The sequence below is a fragment of the Streptopelia decaocto genome (assembly GCF_964273445.1).
Source record: "Streptopelia decaocto genome assembly, chromosome: 7".
In the NCBI taxonomy this organism is placed as follows: domain Eukaryota; kingdom Metazoa; phylum Chordata; class Aves; order Columbiformes; family Columbidae; genus Streptopelia; species Streptopelia decaocto.
Genome location: NC_138661.1, coordinates 57,649,259 through 57,667,546, shown reverse-complemented (window position 1 = coordinate 57,667,546; position 18,288 = coordinate 57,649,259). Strand labels below are relative to the sequence as shown.

At 37.2% G+C, this 18,288-nt stretch overlaps 1 protein-coding gene across 12 annotated transcripts in view; it reads left to right on the top strand.

Annotated features, from left to right (window-relative positions):
- Positions 1-18,288, top strand: part of SBF2 (SET binding factor 2) — a 265,873-nt gene that overhangs the window by 161,993 nt on the left and 85,592 nt on the right. For all 12 annotated transcript variants that reach the window (XM_082059563.1, XM_082059564.1, XM_082059561.1 and 9 more), the window contains exons 14-16: positions 1,145-1,349; positions 3,432-3,541; positions 5,029-5,178. In XM_082059563.1, coding sequence (XP_081915689.1) covers positions 1,145-1,349; positions 3,432-3,541; positions 5,029-5,178 — 465 coding nt within the window. The remainder of the gene's footprint in view (positions 1-1,144; positions 1,350-3,431; positions 3,542-5,028; positions 5,179-18,288) is intronic.

The window sequence follows — 18,288 nt, the reverse complement described above, 5'->3', positions numbered from 1 at the left end:
TTTTCATATCTTGCTGAAATCAGTGTGGGGGCAGTTGAGTCAAACTTAGTGTTTTGTGATGTACATGAGCTTTCTGGTTGCTGAACACAAGGGGCAGAAGATGGGTCACTGCTACTGCATCTGCTATTGACGAACGCCCACAGAGCTGACCTACACACAGCAAGTCTTCAAATATCCCTCTGACACTCACATCTCTGTTGTATGGGACAGGGCGTATTTTGCTGATATCTTCAGTACAGCAGTATTGCGTGGTAATATTGAAATCATGACAAATATAGTATTTATGTGGTAGGTAGCAGGTGCAGCAGTTATTTTTGCAAAACAAATAGGTCAGTGTTCTGCAATGTCAAACTGATTTTTAATTTTATTTTTAAATTCTGAAGAGCCTTTCTTTGGGGCTGCTTATTACATTTTCTTTTAAAGTGAAAGAAACCAAGACTGTAGAAGAGTGAGTGAAAAATCATTGTAGGCAAACATTTATTTTCACACTGTTAATACGTCTTTTCTATCCTTTGAGAAGACTGCAGAATCTCATGTGCCATCTTCTTTTTACTGTCCTTGTAGTTAAGGCCTATCATTTATTCTATTTGATCACTGCTATTAACTTTTTTTCATTTTTTTTAGCGCAAAGGGAGCTGTGTAACAAATCTTTATGGGACATACAGAAGATAGAGAATTGGTCCTTAATGAGGGAAGCCATAGTTTGATATAACATGGTACAAAAATGAATTTTCGCTTTGTAATCTTAATCAAGATAAGAATATTTCTTAGTACTCTGTGGAGATTGTATGTTTTACTGTGCTTCAGCCCTTTCTCTCATGAAGAGGTTGATTGTCTAACTAATTTCTATTCAAGTCTTAAATATTCATTAAGCTGCATAAAATCAACACAAGCAGTGATTTTTTTTTCTCTCTTTTTCAATTTCACATGTTGACAAAAATAATTTTATAAAAGCCTTTAACAAAGTTGCAAGTATTACAGGTAATGAATCGAGGATGATATGAATATGAAATATTCGGCTGCATTAGATACTTAGCTTCTTAATCCGTCAGGTATGACAGGTATACAGAGCAGCAATAAAATCGTATGAGACAGATGGTAACACTGCATAACACATGTGTAACCTTTCGCTTCCAACCTGCAGGAGAATCCCAATCCTCACATAGCATTCCAGAAAGTGCCGCGGCCCACGGAGGGCTCCCACCTGCGTGTCCACATCCTCCCTTTCCCCCGGATCAACGAGACCCGGGTCCAGGAGCTGCTCCAGGAAGGTCTCGCAAGGGGCCAGGGTGCCCCCCCTGCCACCCGCGGGGACAAGAAGTGCGTCGTCCCAGCAGGTCCCCCTGTCGGTATGTTTATTTGTTCCCCGACTTACCGGTTTGTCATCCTGTCTCGTGAGTTGAATATATAATTAGCATGGCTGCAATGTGTTACTCCCAATTTATGTTAAGACAGTGTTTTTAGTGATCATAGTAACCTTTAGGACATAGACTTGCCTGTTTGTCTCTGCAGTTTTAAAAGCCCTTTTGCATCAGCCATTACTAAGAAGTCAAACATCCAGAGGGTGAGTGACGTAATCACTAACACAAAAAAGGATTTGATATGAGTTAATTTGAACTATTAAATTAGATACTGTCTACTCATCTAGGTCTGATGAATATCACCATAGGTTACTTGTAGGACTAGCTGAACCAAGCTTTGAGCTGTTAGGGTTTCTCCTTTGACACTACTGGAAGTCATGTAAATCACTGGAAAAAGACAAGGAGCAAACTCAGCATCTGTCTCAAAATAAATGTACCGATATATATATATACCCCTATATTTAAATATAAAGAACAGATGTAGACATTGTAGACATTAATTTGGGGATTATAATGATCACAGGGCAAACATGACCCAACTATATCAGCTATTGCAAAAAAGACAAACATCTTAGTAGGATGTATAAACAGGAGTACAGTCAGTGAACCGTGTGGAGAAATCCTTTCATGGTACTCAGTAAGACCTCAGCTGGACGGCTTGTATCCATTTTTGGACACTGGAAGACTGTCTCTGGTTTTGATTCTGTTGGAGGGAGTCCAGAAGAAAGCAACAAGAATGACCAGCGGTCTGGAGAATGTGACCTACAAGGAAAGATGGGGAGTTGTTTAGACTGAAAAAGAGAAGACTGAGGGAACACATAATAGCAGTCTTCAGTTACATAAGAGCCTGCTAAAAAAGGAAAGGGAATAATCTGTAGTGATAAGAAATAATGAGTATAATGGCACCACAAAAGTAGAGTTATTTGTCAGGAAAAACTTGGCAAAATGAGGATTGTGAGGCAGTTGAATGGATTTCTTGTGAAGCCATGGAGTCTTTTTTATCACAGAACTTTGGGAACATATTAGACAAACATGAGAAATAACATAAATACAGCTGATCCTGTCAGGGACAGGAGAATGAACTTGCTGGCCTCTTGAGGCCCCTTCCAGGCCTCTTTGTCTTTGGGTTTATGTAAGAAGAGGATAAAATCTCTTCACCTTGCCTTTACTGTTGACTATGTCATTGAATCTGTTGCTTATAGAAAATTTAAAGGGTATGTGCTTGCCTTCTCTTGTCTTTCTTTAAAAGTCTAGGTGCAAGAGAAGGTTTTCTTTCTTAATATGTTAATTTTTTGTCAAAGTTTGGTTTGGTTTTTGTTTTGTTTTTGCTGTTGTTTGTTTGATTTTGTTTGTTTGTTTGTTTTTCCAAGGAACAGCTTTCAACACTCATACTCCCTGCTGCCCTGTGTGTCAAAATCCTTGGATATTAGCAGCTCATTATGTACAGAAAGGGCATATTCTGCATTTATATTCTATTACTTGACACCAAAGAGAAAAAGAGAATGTTAATTCTTCTGTTCTGAATTTTCTTGAGAATTCAGAGTTAAACACTGCATTAAGAAAATAATCTTTAGAACTCAGCAAACTGGATTCTAGATAAGAGAACAGGTTTCTCAGGTTCTACACCATGCCACAGAATCCTTGGCATGAACAATGAATTCTTTAGGAAAAAATAGTTATCTACTGCTACCAAGTATGCAAGGCTACATAGTTCACTGCAGAACACACACACATATATGTATTTTATTAGTTTGTATTTACTTATATATTTCATTAGTATGTTAGAGACTGGAATCTCTTCGTGCCTGTATGAGACAATTGGAACAAGTAGTAAAGAGAATCAGCTGCTCTAGTTAAAATTGAGAGCACTCTTTTTCTTCAGATAGTGTAGGAAAACTAAAGATTTAGGATCTTATGTTCTCATCTGTATGTGCCTACTAATGGTATTTGCTTAGCAGAACAAAATGGAGAGCACATTGTTTTTATTTTTTTTTAAATAACTTTCTGATATTCTTTGTGGCTTTGGCAGAAGACATTTCACAGATATATACTCTTGTTTTTCTCTGTTAGTTTCCATAATGGAAAAAGGAAGCACAGTTTTCAACAGTGCACAAAGGCTGGAAGTTGTTAGAAACTGCGTCTCATTCATTTTTGAAAACAAATTTTTGGAGACTGAAAAGGTAATAAAATGAAATTTTAACTTTCCCAAATAAGCCTCCGTTCTGTTAATGGGCAAATGAAGACTGACCTTGTCACAAAATACATTTCTAAATCTTCTTTCAAATACTAATGTTTATTTTAACCATTTAAATGAATGAACTAAGCAATAAAACTAATGACCTAAATGAAATACTGTGTGTAATATGAAGTTAATGGATTTGAAAACCTGTTTGCAATACTATGTGGGTGAGTTGATGCCCTTTTTGCTAATTCGTATTATCATTATAAATAGTATTGTCTGCATGATTTCTTTTTTAAAGGGGTATTTGTTGGTCTAGCACTAGTGATTAGGAGGAATGTAAACACAAAACATGCATAGACATTTCAGTGTTTGTCAGCCAATGCTCTTTTGAAATTTTCAGTACAGTAAATTTTGCTGGTTTTAAAAATCAATAATTGGATAGAAATCAGAGATTAATGTAAATAACCAGCATGTCCATCTTCAGTAAAATGCACTAGTGACTTGTTATCCTTGACATTCTATTTTTTCACATTAAGAAGTCGCTGGGTTTTGTAGATTCTGTCCATAGAGATTTCAGTTATTGACTCTAGAATAACCATTCAAACTTGCACTCAAATCTAATTCTACAAATGAAAATGAATGTAAAATTATTTTATGAAAATTTTATTTCTTGGAAAACTGTCACTCTGACCTGTGCAGTTCAAGATAGAAAATGAGTATTTCTTGATTTACAAGTTATGTTATGGAAGTGCATATGGAAAAAGTCCTAATAAAATGTGTGGCTCTTTTTATAGAGTTTTGATGCATGTGTAACCCAGTAGTTTATAACCTCTTTCAACTTAAAGACACTTGGAAAATTTCAGTAGTTTTTTGTCCACCTGCATGGTAAATTTGTTCTTAGGCAACAGGCTGCCTTTTCTTATTTATCTGTTACCACACATTAAATCTCGTCTAAAGGGCCACGGCTGATAATCACTCGTGTAGCACTTGCTGCCTCTTTAACACGTTGGCACTATTGCCATCTTTACCAGTATTGGCACTGCTTTAGGGTAAACTGCGTAGCAGCCTTGTGGCGGGTTGCTATGCGAGGTATGCCGCTTCTAACGCCGTTTGTCAGGCGCTACTTGTCAAAAACCATGCTGGTTGGCCTTGATAGCCAACTCGAGACCTGGTGCTTTCATACACAGTAATTCATGTCTGATTTCACATCCATTCAATGTCAGTATTCAGTCACTTCTATTTACAGACGTAGGTGAGAAATGCTGTTTAATGCATTTGAAAAAAGCATGAGAAAAATGCAACGCTTAATGACTCAAGCAAGATCAAACATTACATGAACGTTTGATATTCAAGCTAATGTGTAATTTCCAAAGTTATCATTTACTGTATTGTCACTTGCAGTTTCTTAATAAAGAATTAATGATATTCAATGTGAATAGTGCCATTTAATTTCATTTTCATAAAGTCGGGTTTTCTTGTCTGCAGACCCTGCCGGCAGCTCTGCGAGCCCTGAAAGGAAAGGCAGCTCGGCACTGCCTGACGCAGGAGTTAGGCCTGCACGTTAAACAAAATCGAGCGATACTGGACCATCAGCAGTTCGACTACATTGTGCGAATGATGAATTGTGCTTTGCAGGTACAGTATGTGAAGATTTTGTTCTTTGGTTGTCTTTGTTCTGTTATTATGATAAGCAAAAAATTGTTTAGAGTGACATGGAAAAGCAAAATAATTACATTATAGGACCATGTACTGCAATGATGTTGCAGATGCTACTCGACAGTGGATTTAAGATACTTCGTTGAAAGGATCAAGGACAAAATGCTCAGGTCTATACAGATCTGTCTGATAAGAAAAACAGAAAGAAAACCATTCCCATTGTTAATAATTTATAGTAATCTAGTTCGGTAAGTATTCAAATGATTTATTTTAATGGCTTTAAGTGCTTTTTCAATTAACGGTTGTTAGCTTTTCCAGAAAATTTTCAACTCTGAGTTCCTAAAATTTGTATTACCCACTTCTCAGTTAAAAAAACAAAGAGTTTGTCCTCTTTATAATCAAAAGTGCGAAAATACTTCAGGTAGAAAGCACTCTTTCTGCTTGCACGGTTCATGGTGGTAGTTCTGCTTGCCACAGTGACATCTTAGTTTGTCAGACTCACTGAAGGTTTTTTGCAGTCCATCAGCTAAGTTATTCTACTGATTAATTAAATAGTTTGGTCCTAAATAATCGTCAACATACAGCGACAGCTACCTATGAGAGTAAAATATGTGGATGACTTCTTTTGACTTTTATTTGAGTAATTGTTCTGTTTGAGCTTTACTTGTTGGCAGTCCGTGTCAGAAATATTTTATGGACATCTATGTTTTCAGTCTGATATGTGAGAATGTAGTAGTATTTTTTAAAACTGGAATGTGATCACATGTGGTTGTAATTTGCCTCCTATTGCCCCTAAGTATTGTATCAAATTAGAGATTTGATTGAGACATTGATATTTTAACCCTACTCTCTTCTAATTGAAAATGAGCTGAAGTTATTTTGCAGCAGTTTGTTGACCCGTGTTTTTAGAAAGTTGAGTGCTAAATACAGCTTTCACTTGAGTATAGAAATAAATTAACATTGACTGAGCAAATGCTACCTCAGGTCACCATCAAATGTAAGTTTTGTTGTCTGTTTTATTTGTTTATTCAGAGTAGATATTTTTCTGTTGTTTGGAACAAAATTCAGCTTTGTCTGAGTACTGGTCTTTGGTGTAAGATTACGTACAGGTAGCAGATGAAAACTGAAGTTGGCTGGCTAAAATTGCACAGTATGTGCTAGAGTGTGCTTTCTTGGCACAGACAATGGCCTTTTATGAGCTCTAAATTTAGCCTGAGAGTTGTGAGAAAAATTGACGTTACCTGTGAAACTGTATTTCTGTGCCCAAATCATGACCAGTGGAATACTGCACCTGTTGCTTATTCCAGGTTAGAAATTTCCTTTCAAACCAGAAAACAGAATTGTCCATGTGTGAAACAGATTTTACTCCCACTTTTATGATTTATCCTGGGGAAAAAAAAAATTAAGATGTCCTTAGACAGTTGGAATGGAATACAAATCCCCTTTATTTGCCATATCTTATTACAAAACAGATGGCAGAAGAAAGCGGTGTGTTGGGGAAATTTCCTTTGCTGAGGAAAGAAATACTGACATCACCTTTTAATAGAGCAATAAAATCGAGTTTTTCTCTAGGAGATTTTCCAGTTTTTCCCAGGGATTTGAAGATCCCTGGGACCTTAATGTTCATAGAAATTAATATGTCTGAAGTCTTACAGAAATTAAAATAGAATGTTATTTTTCTCAATAAAGCTAGCAAATATTCAAATCATGCAGAGAAAACACATCAAGTAAGGAGGCACAGTTAAGTTTTTTTTTTCCCCCCAATAGTATGTTCATTACTGTTTGTCAGGAAATACGAAAACATCTGAACTCCTGACACTGGGCAGCTAGTTAGAAGCAAGTATTTAGTTCATCTGCTTTTATGACATATGAAATTATTTATTGAGATAAAAGCATGATTTATAATTTGTCTGTGCACTTGGTTCTACTGTATTATGTGGAATGATGTGTACATTGTGACATTTTGGAGCTTCCTTGTATTGGTTCAAGAAAAAAATACATTATTAAGGCCTTAGTTGTTTGCCCTTGCTGTGGTGGGACTCAGCGAGTCAGCATTTTGCTGCAGGGACATGAGCTCTGTTAGCTGCAGGTCATAAGACCAAGCAATTCAAATAGTGTCTGTTAAAAAGATACAATAATCTAATTTAAGAAATGTGCCCTTAACTGGAGATGTATTCAAGCTTTAGGAATATACCACATTAATTATGATGGAATTTTTGGTGGAGGGTTAGATTGCAGCGTTGCTTTGAGACCTCGCTGAACTATTGGGATTGTAGAAGCTGCCTCAGTTGTACCACTGGACATCTTGTCTCAGATTTTTCTCATAACGCCATTGCCTGTTCTTCTGTAAGAATATTGCCATGGCCAGGAGCCAGGTAGCAGCTGGTACAAAAGCTGAGTGGAAGGGCAGGCCCTGGGCACAGTGGGGAGGTCGGGCAGACCCTGGCGCTCTCCTGTAGGCACTGGCTTGGGCTGGGCCGTGTGTGCAGCAAGCCTGGCCTAAGGGTTTTCCCTGGGAAGGACCCGCCTCTGCTGGCTCACATGTTCGCACACAGAGGAAATCTGGTGCCTCTCCATCCACCAAACCTCTGTGACCAATCGTCTGAATGGGTTTAAACCTTGTGTATTTCAAGAAATGCAGGTTGGCCATTTCTGAAGAGTGGCTTTGAACAAGAAACTGTATTATCTGCCTGTACAGAATTCTTTGTCTTTACTGGGAACAGTGCTATATATTACAAGACCGGGAGCATTGCATTCTGCAAGTTTATTGTGGATCCCTCCGTTACTATTTGAGATTCTCTTGATTGTTTAGTGTCGGGTTTTTTTCTTTTAATAGAACATATTATCTTGTTTTACTGGAGTCCATAAAAATAAAGGTCAGATGCTTTTTCAGAGCTTCTGTATACTCATTTTGTAGAGAGCAGTACGTTAACAAAATGCTAGTCGTAATCCCACCATGTGTATTCTGGCTTGTCTCGTTACATGTGGTGTGATGTGTCTGCCACCACAGTGCTTGAGAATAGATTATGGAAGAGGAATAAAATGTTCATACCATTGCTTCAAGTTAATAGCTGTTTTATTTTAGTGAAAAATTGCTTAGGCTGTACTTCCCCAAGGGTCTGATCTCTAGCCATTTTGCAACTAGGTGGAAGGGAGAGTGGTATTTTACTGGTTTCTCTAGAGTTGGTGAAACTTGGGCTTGCCAGATCTTTGGTGTTTTGTCAGCTGGAGACTCAGTCCAAGAATGGCTTTCTTTTGAACCATTCTTCTTTATTTACAGTCTGAAGGTAACAGGCAGGACCTCACTGCCAATTTTTAATAGGCCAGTGATCTGTAGACTAGTACAGTAATTTCATATTAATCTGCCTTATTTAGCAGGTAGGCAGCTGAATGTCAAGCCATGTGGTGGACTTGAGGTGGCTAAAAACCTTATTGTCGTGCTCTAAGTAAGAAATTTTGCCCTGACAAATCATATGCTCCCGCAAACGTTTAAATTAGCCCGTGTTACAGTAGTGATTAATATCTGAGATAGCGAAGCAGAAGCATTATGTTCTGTTCCATATGTCATATAACTAAATTACTGTTAAAAGCCACTGTTGGGAAAGCTTAATATATTGGTTGACAATTTATTCATACAAATAGCACCCTCATGAGAAAAATGTGAAATTATTTCTCTAGAGACTCTTTCTGTTGTGTTTGCTATCTGCTGCTCGAGTTACCTCAGAATAATTTGCAATTTCACATAAATCCCTATTTTTAAAGGTTTTTTTTCCTCTTTTCCGTAATGAAATGCTTTGCTCTGACATTTCAGAAAAGACCGCTTAACATTTTTGCAACTAAGTCTATTTTTTTACCAGAGGAACACTTCTTATGTGTAATTATGTTTCCAGCAACACATTGTATTTTTAAGACTTGTTAAGAAATAGAGACAAAACCATCTCAAGGCTCAATTTGCATACTTCTCTATTAATTTATTGCAAACAACATGACTTTTCCAGATTTTCAGTTGTCTCGCTGACTTTCCTCTGGCAGCAGCAAGTGAACTCTGCATTTGAAACAATTAATTTGATAACATAGCAGTAAAAGCAAAAAAAGGCCTGAAGATGGTAACTTTTCCCACTGTGTAGGTGGAGAGGACTTGATAATCAGAACCTATTTTTATATTTTAAAAAAACATTCTAAATAATTTGCATTAAATACTTAAGAGTAACAATAAGGCTTCCTAGAAATATATATTTCTGGGGAAGGATTCTCTTCAGATAGTGCAAGACTATGAACTTGCTTTATTTGGTGGTTGGAACAGATAAAATTTTTCATTTAAAAAGAAAAACTTCAAAACTACAATGTTGCAGTACAATATTTTCTCTGTAAGATGCTGGTCTAACTGTGTATTAATGCTTTTCTTTGATAAATGTGGGTAAAATTAGAAAACATATGCGCACCAGACATCTTCAGTACTTCAAGTGGGTGGTGGGGATAAGGTGCACAAAACTATTAAACACATACGTTCAAAATTCTGGTCTTTAAATGTAGGAAGGGAGTGGAGTCTTTTAATGATGTGTTTTAATCTCACAACCTACAAATTCATCAGTGCTGTTTTAGGACCTGGTTTGCTCCAATGTCGTGCCTCTGTGAATACGCATGTCTTGTATCAGTAAAACTTGGAGAATATCTTTAAAGGTAGACAAATTATTCAGTGGTTTAGTGCTTTAGATAATTTCTAATAGATCACTAGGGCTTTCCATGGTGGCAATAAGATGATGTCTATCTTTCAAATACACTGAGTATTCTAAAAGTATACTTGTATTATATACTATGAAAAACAACTGTAGGAGGTCTTAGTAGCAACCAGGGCAAAATAAAATATTTAACCTGTATTAGGTTACAACAAAGGTCCCTCTGGGCCAACATCTGTTCTCCAACAATGGCCAAAAGCAGATGAAAGATAGTCTTGATTATTTTTGCCTCTAGAGTTTTGCTTGTCACTCTTCTGTATCACTTTTGTGTAATAAAGGCCTCTTTCTAGCACTTAATATACAGTCTATTGTGAAAGAAACTTCAATATGCAAAATTAAAAACAATGGCATTCTATAAATAATATTGAATTTATTTTTCTTATGCAAATAACTTGTGTATTATATTCTGCCACCAGAAAATGTTTAAACATTGCCAGTCAGTTCTCAGAATTCAGAGGTTTGCAAATAGTGTCCAATAACAAGAAAGATTCTATTACCCCTAAGAGAAAATCAGTCGTGTGTATGTGTCATATGATTCAAATTCTTGGCAATATAAAGGCTAAATGAACTAGCATTTCTCATATTGTATGTTGAAAACTATGTTGTCAAATGTCTTTATTTTGGAGGGTTATAGTCAGTTTCTCTCCTTTCAGACTTTGCTGTCATGGCCTGCCTTTTGTTACTCAGTTTGACTTGTGTTCCTGGCAGTAGAGACTCTCAGAAGTAATGTTTGAACAACAGCACTGTTTGGAAATATTTTAATGTATTTTAAAACATAGAAAATATATCATGAAGAGAAATTATGGGACTTTAACAGAGCCACACTAAATTCTGTTACTCATTGGTTATTAACAATTTGATCTTTTTCATCCAGTTAGACCTAGTCATGATATTATTTAAGTGAAAGGAAGGAGATTCCAGTGTTTAAGGCTTGGACTTGAAACTTCCAGATTTAATTCTATATAGTACTGCAGAGTAGGCGTGTCATAGTTTCTCTCATCCATGGGTTATTACCCAAACAATAGAAATAACAGTTTTTCCATCCTGCTGACTTTTCAGTGGTCCACTTATAATGTTCTGGACTTAATAAAAGAAGCTGCTATTTCTGAATCTTTCTGATGATGTCTCTTTTCCAGGAAATTGCAAGCTACTAACGTATCATTGTGCGCTCACAGAATTTCTCTGGGAAGAGAGTGGAAGTACACTGTAAAAAATGGTATACCTGATGTTTTTATTTTTCTTTGCTCTGAGGAACATACTGTTATACTCATCCCATCTCATTGGGTGGCCACACAGTTCAAGAAAGATCCATTCACAGGCCTCTTTTTACAAAATCCAGTTTCTTTCTTTGCGGAATTGCCCGTGTTTGTATGTCACTCAACTTTGCAGACTTTTCAGGTTCATTACTGCTGCTAGAAGATGAGCCCACAGTTAACTGCTGTGCAGGTATCGAGGGAGACGAGCACTTTGAGAGAGCAGGACCTGTTCTTCACCGGGCAGGACTCTCCCTGTGGAGCTGGCAGTGCCCAGTAATTCCTTTTTGCACCGCATAGTGAGATGGGTTTGTGCAGTGATCTGCACAGAGCGGTGTCTGGCTGGTTCTGCACGTGTGTCCAGGCACCAAGGCGGTTGTCTCAAGCTGCGTTAAACTGCCTCTGTGGTTTTAGTGAGGAATTTCTTTGATGAGCAGGCAGCAGAAGATGATGGCTGCTTTTCATGCTGGCGCTGTGCCAGCGGAGGTGTTCAGGAATGAGCTCGTGGGTGGCTGGGCACTTTCTAAATTGCTGTTCCCCTGCAGACCTCTGAGTGCCTAATTCTGGTAATCTGAAAGTGTTTGCGACTTCTGCTTGAGCCTACCTCCATAACTACTGCGCAAAACTGTTCCTTAAAGAAAGAAAAAGTGAAGGAGTAGGACTAATGAGAGTCCTGTGATGTGCTGTCCATACCTGTATCTGCCTTCAGCCTCCCTCCCTCTCGGCTTCTGGCCCAAAATGTGTTCACACACTTCCTCCTCCCCTCTAAGTATACACGTGTGCGTACACAGGGCACAAGAGTGACACAGATATATATGTCTGCTATATACGGAAATATATATACACGTATACATGTAAATGTAAACTCTGTAGATGTTAAAATAATCCACAAGTCCTGCAATGATCAGCAGCCTGTTTGGAGCATGAGTGAACGTGCATCTCAGACAGAGGCCTCGGGGTCTCCAGTTGCAGGGAATCCCCCGGGTTGCCCCAGGGCTCTTGCTGCTGATGTGAAAAGGGGTCAAACATGACAGAATAAAAATGTGATAGTGTCCTCCTTTCTGTTGATGTGACTTGCCATAGATACAACTTGTTTTCTAGACTGCAGGGTGTGGGGATATTGATTATGCTTTAGTTGTGTTTCTATGCAGTTATCAGAGCAGGGTTCAGCCTTGTTTTAAGGATCTCTGCTTAGTATCTTATTAAAAATAACAAAAGATAGAAGGGTATTGGTTTTAGTACAAGAATAAGCAGAAATACAGGTGAGCAGCAGTGCCGCTGGCCCCTCTGGCGGGTTGCAGCTCTGGGGCTGGCCATGGGGCTTCCCGCCATGGCTGTGACTGGCTGGAACCGGCTGTGACCGGCTGGAACCGGCTGTGAGCAGCCCGGGGTACCCCAGATCCCACTGCCCACAGCCCCAGTGGCACCATCGGGGCCCTGACACAACACAGCAGCCACAAAAACAGGTATGTTAAGAGGTGCGATTATCTTTTAGCAGATTTTACATGGCATTTACAGAGCAGTGCAGGCATTTAAAAAGAATATATAGGGTCTAGTATCCAAACTGCAGACGACTGGTTTCTGTCTGCGTTACATTGATTTCAGTCAGGTTGTATCTGGCTTACAGATAGATAAATAAAAATGTGATAGCGCTTGGGACACAAACACAAGCGCTAGAGCATCTGACGCCAAACACCAAGTAACCTCTTGGCAGGGCTAAGGAGGTCGAGACAAACCCACCCGGCCCGGTTGGGTCTCTGGGACGTTTGTCTTTGCTCTTAATGGACGTTCCCCATCACTGGCCTTTGCTCACTCACTCCTCCTGTACTTGGTGTTAATGCCGGGCATGCTCACTGTGTCTGCTTGCACAAAGGTATCTTATTGAAACCGTGTAGCTTCTTGGAGTGTTGACATGGTAGGCTCTGACGGCCCTGGAGTGTTCATTACTGTTAATTGTGGCCTTGTGGTTGCCAAGTGTTCCTAATAACTCTGTGCGCGGAATATTTTTGGTTGTCTTGATGAAAAGCAGACATGTGCTTGTGCGCTACTGCTGTAAATAAAACAAGTCTGGTTTAGGAATTGTGTTATGCCGCTGTGTTAGTTGCTCTTTAGCCTGCCTGAAATCAGAGGTGAACTGATAAAAAGTAGTTAAAAAAATAGAAAAAGTCTTTGTTGGAAAGAGTAGGCATTTTGCTAATAGAATAAGTTACATGAAATCATTGACTTCTGTTGTTACAAGTTTTATATTTAATAAAAATATGGAAGGAACACATAAAATTTTATTTTTATTTTAAATCTTTTATATATATATATAAAAATAAAAATATTTATAATGTGTATTTCAGTACAGGTACTTAACTCTATATAGATTTGTGTATAACACTGTTAGGTATGTGTACATGTGCTTAATCTGTATTGAGTGTCATTTTATGTCTACAGTGAGTAACAAAATATTATGCAATATTGATGTACTCTCCCCATTCAGTGAAAGTACCTCTGTGGCCACTCGTGCAGGTGTGTACTTAGCTTTAGTTCTGTCTTTTATTACTAAAATAAAGGGCGAGAGTTTGCCTATCTAACATAGTCTCACTTTGGTCTTCACCCTTCAAATAACCGTTCAGCCGAGGTAAGGAGCTGAAGTGGAGCAGTTCTCTGCTGCAAGGGACATGCACTCTTAATCACCAATGGGAGTTAACTTACCAAAATAAACTTGCCATGTAGAAGACTCATTTGTTGTGTCCATAAGGAATTTTTATGAATTTGGCTGTTTTCAAATGTTTTATTTTGCAGGAGTTTGCATAAAATATGCCAATGGGTGGCTGCAAGGTCATAATCCTTCATTTATTTTTCACATACAGTCATTTCTAAAACAGAAAGAACATTGAAATATATTCAAAGTCTTCTATTTGTTTTGTTGCTGTAATGTTTGTGTAACCTTTGGTTTAAACAATTGAAATCTTGGCAGCTTGAATTCAAAAATTGAAGTGTGATGTTGAGATAAATACCACAAAACACAGGCCAGTTCTGTGTCTTATCAATATTTTGTGTCAACTTTGACAAATGCATAGTGAACCCATGTGGCAGTTTAGAATGATTTTTAGGGAAAAAAGTGCAAGAATGGATTTCTTTACAGTAATAGACCTACCTATACTGTTACATAAACAAAAGTGTAGAGTTATAGAACAAAAACAGAAATAAAGATGTAAACAAAAGAATATTTGACAAGCTACGGGTTGTAAAAAAATCTTGCAGCTGTTGACATATTTTCAATATTATAGCCCAGATTTATGACTTAACATGGATTGTTTTTTAGAATGCCTGGGAAAATGCCATGTAAGCATGCTGTGGTGAAGATTACTTTTAGTAATTCCCCCTCTGTACACAGTTGGGGGGCAGGCTTTGGTATCTTGTGATCCAACAAAGTCTTTAAAAATAATTTCACCTAATGTCTACAGATAAAACAAACAACCACACCAACGCCTTCCCTGCCTCTCCTGCCAATTCTTCAACTCTAAACTCCAACACTCCACTTGGGAACTAGGAATTAAAAGTCGAATTACATGTTTAACAGTCTAAAATCTTAGTGTACGAATAGAATTAATTTCCCGTCTAGATTATTTGACTTCTAAGGACAAAATCAATTTGTTCTGATAAAAATGAATTCCTCTGGTCAGTTGAACACCTTGTAAAACCTTAGCATCTGATGTTAATAGATTAAACATCAATTTAGAGAATATATATCCTTTGTTTTACCTAAACAAGTTGCATATAATTGGCATATAATGTTCTCTACCCTTTCCAGGTGTATGGAATGAAATATCTCGCTAGATCATCTCTTACTCTAACTGTAATAATAATAATAATACACATAAAATCAGCCTGGATTAGGAGGATGCCATGATTTTCAGCACTTCTTCTTTAGAAATGTCATCTTTCACTTGATTATTATAATGTTGCGTCTACCTCTGAACCGTAGACATCTGAGACTTATGTGTTATACATACATTCAACAGTACTGATGATTTGAATTCTCAACAAGTTTTCATTTTTCTTCACTTTCAACATCTGAATGTTGTTGCTAATATTTTATATCGTTTCCTATGCTTTCAAGTCTCAGAAAATTTGCTTCTGTAAGTATCATGCATGCTCTGACATTTTTAACTTGCACAAGAACATTAGCATTAGTACAGTCTAGATTCACAGACGGCAAAAAATATGATGCTACCCACAACATGTTTCTTAATCAGTATCTTACCTGTGTGCCAGCAGAAGCTGGGATTTACACCCTTAGGTCAAGTAAAGTCTTTACTGAATCATTCTTTTCTGTATTAGAATAGAGGCAAAACAAGTTGTTTTGGACATTTTTTCTTCATAAGAAAAGAAAAATATGTTAATGCAGGCAAAGCCAGTGGGCTAAAACAGCCTTTAATTTATTGTTTTCAGCAAATTCAAGATTCTAGGCTATTGATTTCATTGGAATTTAGCCTGTTATATTTATGAAGTTAAAAGGTATAATTGCTTTTGTGAAAAACAATTTAAAGGAAAATATTTATTTTAATGGACTGTTTTGGAGCCTTGCCTTTGTCATTTGGGAATAGTTGAAATACTAACCATATGTGGTTCTGTTTAAAAGCCACAGACCACAACTGCAGTTATGTTAACAGAATTTGTTACTCAGCCTGTGAATCGCATGTGTAAAAAAAGTCATAGACTGATCTTGACTTGATTATGATAGATGGCTGTTATCGTCCCAGTCCCCTGTCCATTCAGCTTCCACCTCTACAGACCCAGTTACTGTGTAAAACATCTTCTATGAAGAAAACTTAACTGGTGGTGTGCTTGGGGTTTTCAGTTGCGTTTCACAGCCTCTCAGGCATAGTCAGTAGACCAGCAGTGGTACATGGATCAAAACATGAAAACCATAACTACAGAGAAAGTCCAAAGCAAGGTGCTGCTGAGAGGTATTATAAGAATGACATCTTTATCCATATTTCAGCTAAACTTTAACAAAGGAACTTGGGCATTTTACATGCGCACATTTCAAGGAGCTGCTTCAGGATAATTTGGTATAAAAGTACCTTGTAACAATCATATTGAAGAATACAACATGAATATGATAACAGTAGGCATCAGAACTGACTAACCTAACATCAACCCAGCAATCTATAATTAAATGTTCCAAACCATGATTATCCATGATTAACTTACGGAAAAGTGAAAGATCCTACCTGCAGTCTACTCAGAGTGCCAGTGGTGGTGTTTTTTCTTGGCTTCAAATTTGGGGCCATTCTATGCTTCAAAGTTAGAACAGGTATACTCAAATATATGAGCATTCCTTTATCTCTTTTATACAAAAGTTCACTTTCTTCAATAGCCTACTTCAAATTCATCTCATCTGAGATCACCTAGAAGTAATCAAAACTGTGGGGAGAATTGCTTTTTCTTGGATACGTCTTTCCACAAGAGCACATTAAAGATTGTTTCTGCAGCCAGAAATTTTCTGAATATTTCACAAACATTTTGAGGTTACATGTTGTCCATTCAGGTTTTATCGATCTCCATAAATACTGGTTTTGGAGAAGAGGATTAAGATTTGTTGGGGTTGGAAATGACTCTTTTTCGAAGACAGCTTGAACCAAATAATGTTTAACAAATTTACCTAAGTCAACATATTTTCTTGATGTGCATTACTTACGTGGCAGTTTGAAATTTTTTTGTTTCAGTTAGTGTATACACTCTTGGGACCATGCAGAGAAACAAATACAGATGCTTGCTAAGAGAGAGGGATTATTACAAGGAATGTCCTATGTTCCCTGTTACCTCTCAGTAAAAGGACAACATTCTGTATTTTCCAATAGAGTCTCCTACATGTATTCCTGTCTAATTTTCAAAATTTGAAACATAATAATGTACTTGATAAAACCAAATGAGCAAGTGTTTAGCTCAGTTTTCTGGTCAGTAGAAAGAAGCTGACCTTAGAGGTCCTTGGGGATGGTTGAAATTCTGTTGGAGCCTGGAATCTCCATCTTAGTGATGGAACATCTTTGGCTACTCAGGCAGTCTAATTAGAAAGAAGTCATCAGCAAATTCATTTACAATGAAGTCATTTTAAGTCATAACCTAAATACTTTCAAAATTCTACAATAATTTTTTTTCCTGAAGACACTTTCAAAAACTTACTGAAAAGACTGAATACAACATTTGATCATGAACTTTAATATCTAGTGCAAACCCCTTTAGCTTGTACCATACCACTGTAGTGCTTGTTTCTATCACAATTTTGCATGAATACGTAACTTTTTTAGGAAAAAAAAAGCCAAAGTACTTATTCAAAAATGAACTTTTGTTAGCAGTGTATACAAGAACTGTACTGGTAAGCAGCATTTAAAATCTGTATTATTAACAAAAATATTGTTGATATATTTCTTTTCCTGGTCAGCATGCAGCTTTCAGTTCAGAACAGATGCCCTTGGAAGCAGATATAAGGATGTTCTCTGTGCTTTCTTGGTTTCCTTTTTATTCTTTTCTGTTTTGTTTTGTTTTCCTCATGATAGGCAACCAGCTTTACCAGTCACTATTACAAAATAGAAGAATCTGTTGACTATGTTTAGGAAATCAGCATGTCAGTAAAAGATGTATCTGGAAACCTGAAGTTTTGAAACTTTCTGCAATTCAGCTGAGAGATGTTTACTTAAATTAAAATTTCTTCATGTCTTAATTTGAGACACTACTGGGTTATGGGACTTTTATGTATTCCAGAAATTGTTGCAGTACTGTAGACTCTGCTATGATCATCTAATGATTGCCAGTATTACCATATAGATTTCCTTTATCTCACTTTAGTGTTGACCATCATGCTAATTAAAAAGTTGACAGGTAATATGCTTTTCTGAATAGTATATATTTATGGGTTTTTTTAAACTCAGTATGTGCCCAGATGACATAATCTGATTATTTTAGCTTCCATTTTTGTGTTGATCTTGCTAAGTTCATTACTGTTATGAGACAGAATAATCCTTATTTTGTTGTGTACTGGCTGCAGTGATGCCATTATTATAAACTAACAGAATAAAAGTGCAACACATAGTTTACATCTGTAC